The sequence below is a fragment of the Arachis hypogaea genome, chromosome 11, assembly GCF_003086295.3.
Source record: "Arachis hypogaea cultivar Tifrunner chromosome 11, arahy.Tifrunner.gnm2.J5K5, whole genome shotgun sequence".
NCBI lineage: Eukaryota > Viridiplantae > Streptophyta > Magnoliopsida > Fabales > Fabaceae > Arachis > Arachis hypogaea.
In genome coordinates, this window is record NC_092046.1 from 6,366,320 (window position 1) to 6,382,145 (window position 15,826).

Here is a 15,826-nt window from a genome sequence, read left to right on the forward strand (position 1 = left end):
GTATTACAAATTTTTATAGTACTCCTAACATTTTTTAAGTCATTTTTTAAAATTATTTTGCATGGAATAAAATATTTTTTGCAGTATAATTTAAATAAATTTATTAAAAAAATTTATTAAAAAATACATTTACTCAAATTTCAAATATAATACTCTTCTACATAATTAATAATTTAAAAATTTAAAAAATTATTTTACTTCATGCAAAGAAATTAAAAAAATTAAATTTAAATACAAATATTCATGATGTACTCAAATTTTAAATAAGATACTCTATATAATCAATAATAATTTAAAAATTAAAAAAATATTTTATTCCATGCAGAACAATTTAAAAAAAATGGCTTAAAAGATGTTAGGAGTACTATAAAAATTTGAAATGTCCCATTGATTTAGGTAAATAAATGATAAAAATATATTTTTTAATTTTTAAATTATTATTGACTATGTAGTATTTTATTTAAAATTTGAGTACATACATGTATTTTTTTTTTGTGACAGTACATACATGTATTTACTCAAGTCATTGGGATATTACAAATTTTTATAGTACATCTAACATCTTTTAAGCCCCTTTTTTTTAAATTGTTTTGCATGGAATAAAATATTTTTTGTAATATAATTTAACTAATTTTATTAAAAATTAATAATTTAAAAATTAAAAAATATATTTTATTCTATGCATTGGAAAAAAGTTAACAAAATATTTAATTACGATATTTCTTCAAAATATTTATGAGCTATCAATTCGAATTCATATTCTTGATAGCTCATGAATATTTTGAAAAAGTCTCGTAATTAAATAGTTTGTTAGCTCATTTTTTTAAAATAATTTTGTATGGAATAAAATAATTTTTTAAATTTATAAATTATTATTGATTATGTAGAATATTTTATTTAAAATTTTAGTACATACATAAATATTTATCTTTAAATTTAATCTTTTTTTTAATTATTTCGCATGAAATAAAATATTTTTTTTAATTTTTAAATTATTAATTATGTAGAAGAGTATTATATTTGGAATTTGAGTAAATATACTTTTTAATAATTTTTTTTGATAAATTTATTTAAATTATACCATAAAAATATTTTATTTCATGCAAAATAATTTTAAAAAATGACTTAAAAGATGTTAGAAATACTATAAAAAATTTTAATATAGATCAATGCATAATAATTCGAATCAGCCCCATTCGAATTATATAAGAACAAAATCAAGGGTAAATCGAAACAGCTTGTTTCGAATTATTAGGGACTTTACATGCATGCATAAATTGACTCATGCTACTTCGAATTGCATAAATCTAACCAATTCGATCTGTGTGTATCTCTAGTAATTCAAATTGGTCTAATTCGAATTAGTGTTGGAATGGGTAATTCGAACGAGGTTGATTTGAATTACATAAAATTATTTTTCTGGTAGATCCTTGTAACATTTTTCTTTTTGGTAGAATTGTGTAATTTTGGGCTCCATTTGATTTATATGTGTGATTTACCCGAATTTTTTTATATTATATACTAAATTTTATGAGCTGTGTACTAAAATTTCTGTATCGTGCGTATTTGTTAGTTGGATGTCAATATTCTAAAAATGTTGTCTTCTTATAATTAAACTAAAATGAGTTTTACTTTTTTAAAATTAAATTAACTTTTAATTAAAATTAAATAACTTTAATCTTAAAAAATATTTTAGTCTTTTAAAATTAGTACTAAAAATATATTTTCGATTTTTTAGTTTTTTAAACATTTTATTTTTGTTTCAATTATAATATTATAATAAATTTTTAAATATCATAATAGTCTAATATGAGTAATATTAATAAAAAAAACTAATAAGTTAAAACTGACCTAAGATAAAATATTAATATTAGTCCAAATAAAATTTAAATAAAAAATATAAAATAAATATAAATGCTATTTTTTTTTAACTCTTTAAAAGAAATTTTAATACTTCAAAGTTTTAAAGAGTATAAAATTACATCCCTTCTTTTATCTATTTTATCTCACTTATATACCATTATCAATAATTAATTATAAATTTGAAAATTAAAATATATAATAAAATATTCTCAAATTACAATTAAAATTGAATTGAAATTTAAATTTAAATATAATTATATTATATTACTAATTTAACAATTAAAATGTGTCACATTATACTCATTAAAATTGTGCTAAAATATTTTTCTTTAAAATTAATAAACTCCCTTCCTCCGTCCTTTTATCTACCTCTTCTCCCGTTTTCTATTTTTCTCCATCTTTTCCAATCTATAAATAACTTATGAGTTATATTTTATATTACTAATTTGACAAATCAAAATGCGTCACAAGGTATTCTTTCATTGCAATTAAAATAATTTTTTTGTCCAAAATTAACAAACTTTTTCTCTTCTTCTTTTTTATCTTTCTCTTTTTTTGTCTCTCTTAATCTCTATTAGTCTCTACCTTTCTATTATACAAAAAATAAATATTAATAAAATAATATAATTCAAATACATTCATAAAATTATAAAAAATATATTAAATTTATAATTAAATAATTACAAAATAAATTTGTAATAATATTCACACAAAAATATTATTATTATTATTATTATTATTATTATTATTATTATTATTATTATTATTATTATTATTATTATTATTATTATTATGCATATTTTTTTAATTTTTTATTTAATTTCAAATTTTTATTGTTTATTCTTTTAATCTATATTTTTACTTCTCTTTTTGCAAATATTTATTACATATAATTTGGAGAGAATACTAATGTTGGTTAATAATTAGAATTAAGATTCAATTATTTTAAAAAAAATATTTTTGAGTTAATTTTATAATTATTAATATAAAGTTTTTATACTCATATCTAATTATATTTTTATATAAATAGAGAGAGAAAATATTATTTTCAAATAACAAGTATATTAAAGTTAATTATTTTTATTTGTACAATATACTTAACACCTAATCAAATGTAAAAGTATACACATTATATTCTTTTAAGTTTTAGATAACAAATGTTAAAATTAATTAAACTCTTTAATATAAAAATAATAACTAAAAAATTTATTATTTAATTTTTTTTATCTACAGAGACTCTGGTCTTTTTAGTTAACCGAGACTTTTGTTTTTTACAATTTTTCTGTAAAAATAATTTAATTTTATAAATCTTTTGTACTATAATATATATAATATTAAGATAAAATCAACATAATTTTAAAAGACTTATATTTTCGTAATATTATTACTGACAAAAAATACTAATTTATATTTATTCAATGGCCAAGACCAAGAATGACCCAAGTAGCACCAGCTCAACCCTAGTCACAAAGAGGTAACATTGCTCCATTACACTTAATTAACTGAGATGCTCATTCAATCTCTAAAACATTTTCAACACTGCACCTCAACTTTACTATCTCTTTTCTTTTTTAAAGTAAAGTTACGATTTTACCTTTATTATGCAGGTAACCTAAGACAAATTGATTGGGTTTGAGGGATTGGCCTAAATGTTAAGAGAAGGTGGCCTCCGAGCTGTTCTTGCTTAAGAACCGCCATCTGAGTTGTATACGTGAGAGAATGTGGGAGTGGTACCTGTAAAGACACTCTGATGCCTAAGTTAGCAAAGGGGGTAAGCAGGTTTAGAGTGTATTAGAATTTGGCTTTACCTAAGTGTGTCAGTGTATTTATAGGTGATGATCCAATAACCATCGTTGGTGTAGTTCCACTTCTGAAGGTGGATAACCGTTCCTTTATCTTAGAGTTGTTGAGATAGCTCTTCTAGAAGTGGATGACAGATTTTAGGGGGCAGTTACTTATTTGAATAAGCGTTATCTACCAGCTCATGTGGAACCCGACCTCTTTTGGAAAGGTTGGGTAGGTGGTAAAGGCAAACCTTTGGATTGGACCTTTTTGGCTTACTTGGGTCTGGGCCATAATATTAGGCCAGGGCATGAACAGTGCCACTACTCGAGTCCGATCTCTTAGCTATGAGTTGGATTCAAGTATCGATTGAACTCGGGTTCATTCAAGTCGGAAAACGACGTGATTTTGAATCTCTCAAGCGTCGCGTCTAATCAAACGTCGCGTCCATTTGAGATTTTGCATTTACACATGGGGGCAGTTACATTGGTAATGACGCTTTTCTTTAATGACTGTATCGTTTTACTGTTATGTCCCTAGTCTGTTATAAATACTTTTCCCTCTTCTTTCTTTGTTTTCTTTCGTCTACTCTTCGAAGCTTCTTTCCCTGCTCTTTCACTTTTTCACTCAAAAACTCCCTTTGGTCTTCCGTTCTCAGGTGCTTCGTCGCTTTCTTTCGCCGTGACTGCTTTTCTTCGATTCTACAAAAAAGGTTGGTTCTTTTTTATCTTCCCTTGTTATTTGTGTAGTGTTTTCTTTATTTTTGCTTGGTGCACTTACGTGTTTGAGGGAAGTTTTATGCCTTTGTCGTTCCTCTGCGAAGTTTTAGAATTTTCACATGTTGAAAAAAATCGCCTTTTTGCCGCTTAGTGATTGTTTTCTTGTTTGCCTTGGAAGAAACAGTCTTGTTTTTTGGGGCCCTGTTTTTTGATGATTTTATTTTTCTTTGTAGGTTTTATTACTTTTATATATACTCCCTTGTTGCTAAAAAATGTCTTTCCGTATCCCTGAGACCTTCTTGAGATGGGTAGATGATTCCGTACTTATTGAAAAATCTCTAGTGGATACTGACTTCATAACCGAGCTTCGTACCCATCATAGAATTTGTAGTCTTGAGCTTGACGAGTCTAAGTATGCATTAGTGGCCCCGGATCCTGAGGACCGGGTTTGCTGTGGGAGATTGCTGATTCTTATTCTCATTCTCATTTTTTTTCATGTACGATAGCCTTTTCACCCGTTTGGGGGTTTCCCTTCCTTTTTTTGATTTTGAAATGAAAGTTTTGTCCCACTGTCGAGTTACTCCTACCCAACTCCACCCCAATTCTTGGGGTTTCCTGAAGATTTACCAGCTTGTTAGCCAAGAGCTTGACTTTTTGACTTCTTTAAAAATCTTTTTTTATCTCTTCCACCTTACCCGACCTTTTAGCAAACAAAACACACAACAATGGGTATCTTTTCGAGCTATTCAGGGTCAAAAGGTATTTTCCATTTTTGGCAAGTCCTTTCATGACTTTAGAAACTTTTTCTTCAAGGTCCAGCCTGTAGAGGGCCATCACCCCTTTTTCCTAAATGAGAATAACGAGCCCCGATTTTCTCTGTATTGGTCGGAGGCCTCCCCTATCGATAAGTATAACTTAGATGACTTGAATGAGGTAGAGGAGGCCGTTGTTGGGTTTTTTCAAGAGGCCTGGGGGAGAGCTCCAAATCTGGATACTAAGAAATTCCTCATGGGCCTTCCGAGTTTCGTCCAAACCGAGCTAGGTAGCTTTTGGTTCTTTGTGGTTGCTTTTGTGATATCTTCCGACTAGTATTTATCTGGTTTGTATACTAATTGTTTTTGGTCTTCTTTCCAGAAATGGTGAAGAGTGGATCAAGTGTTGCCTATCAAAAAGTCCAGAAAGCAAAGAGGAAGGCCTGTGCCCAAACTGATGCTGCAAAGGTCGGAGCTTCTGACACTTCTCTTCTCCGAGATTCGGGTTTGGAGACCTCCTCTTCTCATCCTATTTTGGTAAACCCTATTCAAACTTCTTCCCTTCCTCCTCCTGCTCCTGCCCCACCACCCGTTCAGCCCTCCGCCGAACCTGAAAAGAAGAAGCGGAAGACCTCGGAGACTGGTTCTTCCACTGCTGGGGAGACCAACTTTGATGGTCCAAAGTTTGCAAGGAAGCACATCCTTCCTTTTAGCCAAATTTTCATGGATGATGCTTCCTTGCGAAACCATCTTCAGATTCTTGCTCGAGGGGGGGGGGGGGGAGGGGAGAATTCGGACGGCGGGGGTCTGTACTGCCCTTCTTGATATACTCGACAAAACTCCATTGAGTTCTTTTCAAAAATCCATAGAGGACCTTTAGGGGAAGATTGTCCTGTATCAGGAAGAGGAGAAGAGGCTGCATGGGGAGAATGCCTGGTTGAAGGAGGAGCTTGCCCAACTCCAAGAAAGGGAGAAAAATTGATGGGCCAATGTGTCATGGCCGAGGGGTTGAAGGAGAAGGCAGAGCAAGATTATGTCAGGCTTCTTTCTGAGAATATTGATCCGCAAAAGTAGCTGGAGTTGAATTGAGAGACCTATCAGGACCTGGAAGATTCTATTGTGGAGAGCTTAGAGGAGGCATTCAGGGTGTTCAAGGAACAAGTCGGAGTTATCGCTCCTGACTTGGACCTTTTACCCCTCCATCCCGATAAAGTTGTTATTGATGGTGCAATTGTCTCTCCTCCTCGTTCTGAGATCGATAGCGCGTTATTGAGTCCCCTCCTCGCGAGGTGGAGCAACAAGAAGGATTCCTGCCGAGCTTTTCTTGTCAACCAGCCAAAGCTCCGACCTCTGCCACTGAAGAGATCCCTCTGACCCCTCCAACTCCTTCAGCAGATTCGAGTTCCACTCTTGTTGATGACTCCAATCCTCTTTCCTAGTGATTTAGCTATTAGGGTCCGGCTTGTGGGTCCTTTTTGAACAATTTATTTTTATGTGTTTGTTTAATGTGGTGGTTCCTGACATTTGACCATAAATAAGGTCAACAATTATTCGTTTTGCGGGTCCATTTTTTTATAAGGGCCTTTTAAAAATATTTTTATTATGCACACTTTGCTGGTGTTTTTTGTGCTTGACGAGAAATAGTTTTTTGTTGAATAATCTTTCAACTTTATAAGGTTTTTTTTTTGTGAAAAACCTATGTTGTTTTGATCTCCTCAGTTTATGAAGAAAGTTTTTTTGGTCTAAGTTAGATAATTTCACTATCGTCCAGGACTTTTCGAAAAGCTTTTTGTAGTGTAATTTTGAGAAAACCTTCGCTTCTATCTCCGAAAGATTTTTATATCTCTTTTGTGTTCCGTTATTTTAACTTTACCTATTCAATTTTGTTTATTGAATTGTTTTCATAACTTAGGTCATTTTTGCGATGCATTTGGTCTTTTCTCGGGCTTCCCGACTTGTGAGTCGTTAGCGATATTATTTCTGAGTTATGATGATCGTCTTTTATAACCTCTTTACACCGATTTGTACCTCGTCGTTTTATCTCGCCGACCACTCAGATCGGTCAAAGGATTTTCACGCTTTTTCGAGCTTAAATCGGTGCGTTTTGTAGAATATTAATGGAATTATGGAGAGATAAAATAAATGCTTATTGATTGATGGAGATAACTTTTAAAAGGTTGTTTTTAGCTACTAGGGAAAAAAATATTTAACCCTTAGTCCCCGCTTTGATGCCTCATTAAAACCCCCTTTAGGAAAATCCCTTTTTTGGGAAAAAAAAAAACGTGAAGTCGGGAAAAATAGTACAACAGGGAGCGGAGTGCGCTTCTAGCTATAATATCTTCTCATATTGCAGGCATGCCATGACCTAGGGAGATCGGCACCGCTCAAGTCGAAAATTTTTCAATACCCCTTTTTGAGGACTTCACTTATCTTATATGGCTATTTCCAGTTGGCAGTGAGCTTTCCTTCGCCTGACTTGTTTACACCTATGTCTTTCCTAATCAGGACCAAGTCGTCTGAGGCGAAACTTCTACGAATGACTTTTTTATTGTATCTACTTGTCATCCTTTGCTTGAGCACTGCTTCCCTTATCTGGGCCTGTTCTCGGACTTCAGGGAGTAGTTCGAGTTTTTCTTTATGTGCTTGAAGATTGCCGACCTCATCATAGAATCTCACCCTTAGACTTTGCTTGCTGACTTCAATTGGTATCGTGGCTTCTATGCCATAAGCAAGTCGGAAGGGTGTTTCTCCCGTGGCAGACTGAGGCATAGTCCAATATGCCCAAGCCCACTTTGCATCTTGAAGCCTTTTCTTTAATCCGACTAGTATGACTTTATTGGCTGCTTCTGCTTGCCCATTTGCTTGTAGGTGTTCAACCGAAGTGAACTGATGCTTGATCTTCATACTGGCTACCAAATTTCTGAATATAGAGTCCGTGAACTAGATACCATTATCCGTGGTGATAAAATGGAGAATTTCATACCTGGTAATAATATTTTTGTAGAGGAACTTCCGACTTTTCTGAGCTGTGATGGTGGCCAAGGGTTCTGCTCCACTTTGTGAAGTAGTCTACTCCCACTATGAGGTATTTTACTTGTCCAGACGCTTGGGAAAAAGGTCCGAGTAGATCTAATCCCCATTTTTCAAAAGGCCATGGAGATGTTATACTGATAAGATCTTCGGGGGGAGCAACGTGAAAGTTGGCATGCATTTGGCATGGCTGACATTTCTTCACGAAGTCGGTAGCACCCTTTTGTAAGGTTGGCTAGTAGAATCCGGCTCGGATAACTTTTCTGGTTAAAGACCTTGGTCCGAGATGGTTGTGCACCTCTTCCAAAACTTTTGTCGTCTTTGAGGTCGAGACACACTTCAGCAATGGTGTGGATATCCCTCTTCTATAGAGGATGCAAAGAAATATCTTTCAAGTTACTTTCTTTTTATAGTAAAGTTACAATTTTACTTTTTTTTTTTTGTCATTTTTTGTTTTTAATATTGGAATAGTAGTGGTGTTTTTTTGAAACGTGGACTATTGGAGTATTATTCTCAAATGTGGAATCGTTTAATTAGAGAAGTAGAAATCGGATTAAAAAATTTGAGGCACAGAAATCGGACGGTCCGATTTATGTACCCCAATTTTTTTTAATTTTTTAAATACAAATCGGACGGTCTAATTTGTATACCTCCCATAATTTTAAAAAACACAAAAAATTATCATGTTAAGGTATATTACTCATACCACTTTCGTATCTAAATTTTTTAACCCGTTTTTGTTTTGAGTTTAATTTTTATAGTGTGTTTATTTTTTTCTTAAATTTTTTATAATTATGAACAAATAAATTTTACATGATTATCAAATTAAAAATATTATATCACTTAAATTTGTGATAAATTAGTCTTAACATGTCAGATTAACAAAATTTATATTCTGCCTCATTAATAGAAAAATAAATTCTTATTGCTTGTTATTTAATAATTATTTATTTATCATTTTTATATTTTTTTTAGTTTGTTCTAAAATAGTTATGGTGAGACATGATTCCTAATGTAATTTTGTATCATTATATTTTTAAAAGTGAAAGTATGTTTAGTTTGTATTTTTTAAAAATATTTTTAAAATTTTGTGAAAAAATAAAAAGTGAAATAAGAAACAAATTTTTTTGTTTTTATAATTTTTTTTATAAAATTAAAAAAAAAAAAGCAAAAGACAAGTTGTTCAATTACTTGCTATATTCTGTAATTATTAGGAAGACAAAAATATTTAGGCGAATTCTCTGGTGTAGAAGCTCCTTTTACTTCTACACATGTAGTATTGTGGTGGCAATGTGATTGAGTGACAAGTATCCATTTTTAAAAGACAAGAACTGCTGTGTGACAGGGTGAGTACAGATACCACAATGATGTCTACACTGTTTACGCACGTGATATTAGAATGTAGGATAATTAATGTTGTTGATTAACAAAAATTATAGATCCCCTAATCATGTCTAATAATGGGCCTGTATGAGTTGAAATTTTTTGTCTGTAGTTCCTTTAGCTAAAAAATCCAAAAATATTTGGGATGTTTTTTGATGCTTCTTTAGATAAATTAGTTTGTGATCCAACCTCAACCTTATATACTACAAACACCCAATGACTTCAGCTTGTCTACGAGTAAGCATTTTGTCACATCTGGTCCGTATAGAAATATTTAAAATGCACACAATTATATAAATTTATATAAATATTATCCTATACATATCCAATCATTTAAAAAAAAAACATAAATTCTGTAACATTTATATAAATTCTGTAATATAATTGTTATGACGTATTAAAAATACTTTTCAATGTACTTAAATAAATTGTCTTGTAATTTTTCAAAACTTTGTTTTAATATTTTAATATGTAGTTAAATAAAGTTCTTCACATAATTAAAGATATAGTTATAAAAATCGAACCGATAAAATTACTAGTTTATTGATTTATTTTATTACTATGTAAATAAAAAATATAAAATAATTAAAAATTTAAAATTAAAATTTAAAATACATATTTTTACTAATATTTTAAAAATAATCAAGTTTCAACAAATTATAATCAACAAGTTATAATCCAATTATTATTAAATAAGTATATAAAATTTTAGTATTTTTTCATAATAAATAATTTTTAATTTTATTTTTGTATTAAAGTATTTTTATATTTATTATATTTGTTATATACTATATGTATGTATTAAAAAATAATATTAATAAATATCATATAATAAAAAATATATTATAATTAATAAAAATATTTAATATTTTTTATTTATACATGTTTAATCATATTTACATTAATAATTATAAATAATAAAAAATATAATTAATTTAAATATAAGTGAATATAAAATTAAAATAATATTAAAAAAAATTATTGTGTAATTTTATTATATAATTAATAATTAGCATATAAAATAATAAAAAATAACATAGTTTAATGACTAGAGAAGCATGCAATACAAGGAGGACTCAAATTTAAATCACATTTTTATTAATTTAAAAATTTTTTCTTGAGCAATTCGATTGGACCGACTTGAGTGGTTCTTAACCTAAAACAGTTCTTAAATTGGACTAATTAATGGTCTAATTTATCAGTTTTTCAGTTGAACCAGCTAATTCAATTTGGTTTTTACAACTATAATTAAAAAACTGGTTAACTACATTTGAAGAATTTAAAAAGTTATACTTAAGTACATAAATACGTGACAATATTCTACTAACATAGATATACATTTAATAAAATAGTAAATTGCAATCTCTTTCTTTATTAAAAAATCAAACCCTATTCCTAGACTAAATTATAATCTTAATCCCTAAACCATCCTAAGTCAACTATATTAGCACCATTACATTTTTCATTTCATAGATTACATCAAAAGTCCAAACACCCTAAAATCAACAAAAAATTATTTCACCCACTTTTAAAATTATTTTCAATTTTTCATCAAACATTTAAATTTAAATATCAAAAGTTTAAATACGATTATTAACGGATGTTACATACTTCACACCAAAATTTAGTCTAAGAATAGGGTTTATTTTTTAATAGAGAAAAAAATTACAATTTACTATTTTATTAAAAGTATATCTATGTTGGTAGAATATTATCATGTATTTATATACTTAAATATAATTTTCTAAATTTTTTAAATGTAGTTAACCATTTGTTGCTTTAATTATGTAAAGAGCTTTATTTAAATAAATATTAGAATATTAGAACAAAAGTTTGAAAAAGTACAAGATAATTTGTTTAAGTACATTGAAACATTTTTTTAAAACATCATAACAAATCATATTACAGAATTTATATAAGAATTATTCTGTAATAATTATAACAGAATTTATTTTCTCTTTAATATAGTTGGATATCTATGTGACAATATTTATATAAATTTATATAATTGTATACATTTTAAATATTTTTATACGGATAAAATGTGACAAAATGCTTACTACCAGACAAGCCGAAGCCATTGGGTGCTTGTACTTGTAGTACATAAGGCTGAGGTTGGATCACACATAAGATGAACTAACTTATCTAAAAAACCATAAAAAAATAGCCCAAATATTTTTAGATTTCTTAGCTAAAGGAACTACAGACAAAAAATTCCAACTCATACAGGCCCATTATTAAGCATAATTAGAGGATTCATAATTTTTGTTAATCAACGATATTAATTATCAAGCGCGTGAACAGTGCAGAATTACTGTAGCCTTTGCAGTCTGCGTCCACCCTGTCACACAGCAGTTCTTGTCTTTTAAAAATAGATACTTGTCACTCAATTACGTTGCCACCACAATACTACATGTGTAGAAGCAAAAGGAGCTTCTACACCAGAGAATTCGCCAAATATTTATTTAATGTCAGTCATTACATAATGACTAAACTTTCGTTCGATAAGCACAACGATCAAACTCTGAAGCATATATCAAAATTCTGATCCTTGGTTCATTAGTCCCTTCACATGGCTAACCCTAGCGTGTGGTACATGACTCTGCAGCGGCGTTGTTAGGGAGAGCGAGACCTATAGCAGCGTCTACGATGTTCTCATAAAATTGGTGATATCAGCAATTGCCATGATGCTTGGAGACTTAACCACTGCTAATAATCTTCTTCAAGAACACAAGCCAGCCTTCTTTATTTATTTGGTGGCTCAAATTTGCCACAAGATTGCAAAAGAGGCACCCAGACCCAACACCCTGATTACTATTCTGTTCCACGGTTCAGGTGTGATTGCATTTGAAGCACTCTTGTGGCTCATCGTCGCTGGTCAATTTCTAGGGTTCTTCATCATCAATGTGCTTATATCATTGGTTACATTGCTCTGCTACTATGACTCCATCTATGCCCTTGTCACCATGTGTTACGGACATGGAACAGCAAGTTGAAGATGGAAATTAAAGGAAATCAGGCAAGCCATCAACACTTTAATTTGGAGAATTATTCCTTTTTCCTCCCAAATGCACTTTGTCATTCTGTCAATTTTATCTTAGTCAATTACTTGTAGTACTCAAAAAAAAAAAAAAAAAAAGAAAAAGAAGAAAGGCATAGAGTTACTAAAGTAGTTTATTTTGAAATTTGCCACTTGTTATTTAGGATTATCTTTAAGCAAGTTGCTTGAATTTCCTGTTGATTGCTATTGCCAGATATTTGTCTTGTACAAAGGATTGAGCCTCCACTTTCTATGTATATTGGAATGTCTATAATGTCTTTATGTATTTGAAGCTTGCCTATCTCCCTTGAACTACAAATACCACAAGAAACCATAGTCTCTAAACTCCTTTCCTTCATAATCCTTGTAAAAATCTCTTGTTAACGAATAACGACATGGAGATCGGCTTTTCGACTGCCATATGAAAATTATTTAAGACCTCTGAAGCAAAGCGTATTTTTATTTGTTAGACAAATATGCCAACATTGCACTGTTCTGTATCATCCCTTGTGACCAAGCTCTTGTCTGATTTCAGGCTATGAAATTGATATCTTCTGTGTTGCTGCTAAACTTGAGGGAGATTCCTGCTTCAGCTTTATAGTCCAACTTATGCTCCCTTTCTGCTGATAGGACTACGAAATTGTAGCATCAAAAGTTGCCGCAAAATCATTTTTGCTCTGATGCTAGGCCGAAATTACCGTTGCCGAGTAGAGCTTATGTTGCAAAAAAGAGAAAACAGAAATGAGTGAGCAACTAGCAGTTTGCTAAAGGATACTGCCGAGAAGTTTGCAGTGGTTAGAAATTCATTTGTTGTCTAATATATGCGTTAAAGTCTCACATTCTGACAGAGGATGCATGACCGATCACATTCTGGTGAAAGACTAAAGGATGCATCTTGTTGATTTGATGAAAAATGATTTTGAAGGGAGACAGAGAGCCTGTGTGATAATTTTCAATATGTATTTATTTCCATTTTGATGTGCTTATATTTGTGTGATCTAATAATAGAGGGAATAATACTTTATTTGCCTTAACTAGAAAGTCCTGAAATGCTTATTATTTTGAAATGCATGCTTTTCTCAGTGGATCCTCAATAACATGAAGTCACTGTTTTTATCACAATTCACTCTATTTCAAAGTACCTCGTAGTTTTCCATGCTTCAGAAGCCATTAAAGGTATATATCTCTCTACTTACGAACTCTTTTATATAATACTTCTAAGAATATGATGTATTGATGGATAAACTTGAGTATTTGATATGAACCAATTTCTTTTACTTGATAGTTTCAATTTCTATGAGCCTAAAACATGAAGTACTAAATTCTCAGAAACAGATTTTAGCTTCTTAGAATGACTGCTGAAGAATGCACCAAAAGGCATATCATTGACATCTAGTCTACCAGCATCAAACATGTTTAAGCAATAAGCATCAAGTTTAACCAGTTATTTTTCCACTTAACACTATCTTTGTTTGTATTTTGTATGATGCAGGCATTGAACCAATGACCACTCCCAACCATGGAGAAATCATAAATAAAACTTTACATATGTTGGTTGGTCTACTTTATATATGTTAGTGTTTTATATTCATATCATCTTTCTTACTATATATTCTTTCCAAATTGGGTATTTTCCCAACAAGATATAAGAGTACAATAAGACTAGGCCTACGTGTGGAGTATGATTAGTGTCATAGAATCTCTGCTGATGATAGATGGCAGTAGTCACTAACTGTTGCAAACGGGCATGGTAACTGCCTAAGGGTCAAAAGACTTGTATACACCTCTATAGCTTGCTTAGCAAGCCATCTACCTTCCCCATATTATATATATGATAAGTGATCTCTCTTTGTCTCACTAGAATAACACAACAATAACAGCAACAAAGCTGTATTCTACTAGGTCAACTTAGTTATATGGAACAAATGAGGCCATTGCACCCTGTTGGACATCATGTCTATATACTCAACCAAATTATGCTTACATTTCTTTTAATAATTTCTTTCAGAATTTTCTTGGGTCTTTCTCTACCCTAGTAAGCAGCTTATCTCATAGAGTCAGTGCAATAACTCTATGGATAATGCTATACATCCAAGTACTAGGTCTAACTAAGTTAAACAATAAGACTTGGAATAATATTAGCCATAACTGATTTTTGTTATGTTAAATAAACTTGGTTGAATTTGGTTAAAAAAAAAAAACTTGAATGTGTAGCATTATTCTAAGTGTGTATATATATATTTCAATCATTATTTTCTTTCTTTTGATATCTTTCCCTATTTGAATATCGCATTCTTAATTCTAAATTATGGAACAAATAGATCTCTAAGTTCAAAGTAAAATGAAAAATGCTGGACATAATGCTCAACGATTGAAATTACCATACAAATTCTATATTCCATAAAATAAATAAATAAATATATGCTTAAAGACAATCATGGCCCTTATCATAACTTTGTACCTCAAGAATATTACTATTTAACAAAAGCCAGCTTCTTTTACAAGATATCATTCATTCTCTGGTAGAACGGGAGAACTTAAGACAGAAATTGAGTTTGGCAGAAGCTCCATGATATTTATACCTGTGCATTCAACATTCTTGCAATTGTGGGGGGGAGAGGGGGGAAAAGGAATAAAGTTGACCACAAAGTTTAAGTGGGAATCTTCCTAGAACATATCAATAACCAAAAAGGGTCACATTTTAGTGAGCTTTTGGATGAAAATAGACTATGGAATGTAGTACCTAGAAGTTTCAAGGTACACCAAATGTGATAACCATGTCTACCATAGAACGAAGATGAAAGCATCAAGTAATCAGAAAATCAGACAAAGATGGTAAAAATAAGCCATGCCGGGGAACCATTATTCTCATTCAACAATTTGTAAACTGTAAACGGGAAAAAGTACACCCTAAAGAAAAAGAAAACTCACCAAACAGAACAATAGTAAACATCCAATTTCTTTTCTTCTTTTGTCACAACACACAGCACAGTAAGTGAAAATCTAAGGAGGAAGAAGGAATCCAGCTAATCTAATTGAATAGACTAGCATTGCATGATGTGTGATATTCAATAATTTTATGTCGTCTAAACCAACCAACCTTATGAGCAGCAGCATCAACTTTGGCGAGCCCTTTGGCTGTGACTGTGAATGTCCTTATGGTAGCATATCATTGCTATGAATAAGAGAGTTGCATTGGCTGTGACGAACCACAAGAAGTGATCGGCCACGACCCACAAGATGGCTTCGAAAGCAAT

General features: G+C 30.8%; 1 protein-coding gene and 1 long non-coding RNA gene across 2 annotated transcripts; one reads left to right on the forward strand and one right to left on the reverse strand.

Annotated features, from left to right (window-relative positions):
- Positions 1–7,555: 7,555 nt before the first annotated feature.
- LOC112720888 (uncharacterized) lies at positions 7,556–8,020 on the reverse strand. Its single transcript, XM_025771978.1, has one exon. It carries the CDS (start codon positions 8,018–8,020, stop codon positions 7,556–7,558), a length of 465 nt encoding a protein of 154 aa, XP_025627763.1.
- A 3,921-nt stretch (positions 8,021–11,941) lies between these two features.
- LOC112720060 (uncharacterized) lies at positions 11,942–14,522 on the forward strand. The gene is made up of 3 exons (XR_003162032.2): positions 11,942–12,548; positions 13,105–13,745; positions 14,062–14,522. It is a non-coding gene; the product is annotated as an uncharacterized lncRNA (long non-coding RNA).
- Positions 14,523–15,826: the final 1,304 nt, after the last annotated feature.

What these genes read in the sequence shown, in the direction of transcription:
- LOC112720888 (XM_025771978.1), bottom strand. Translation starts at nt 8,020, where the DNA reads ATGAAGATCAAGCATCAGTTCACTTCGGTTGAACACCTACAAGCAAAT.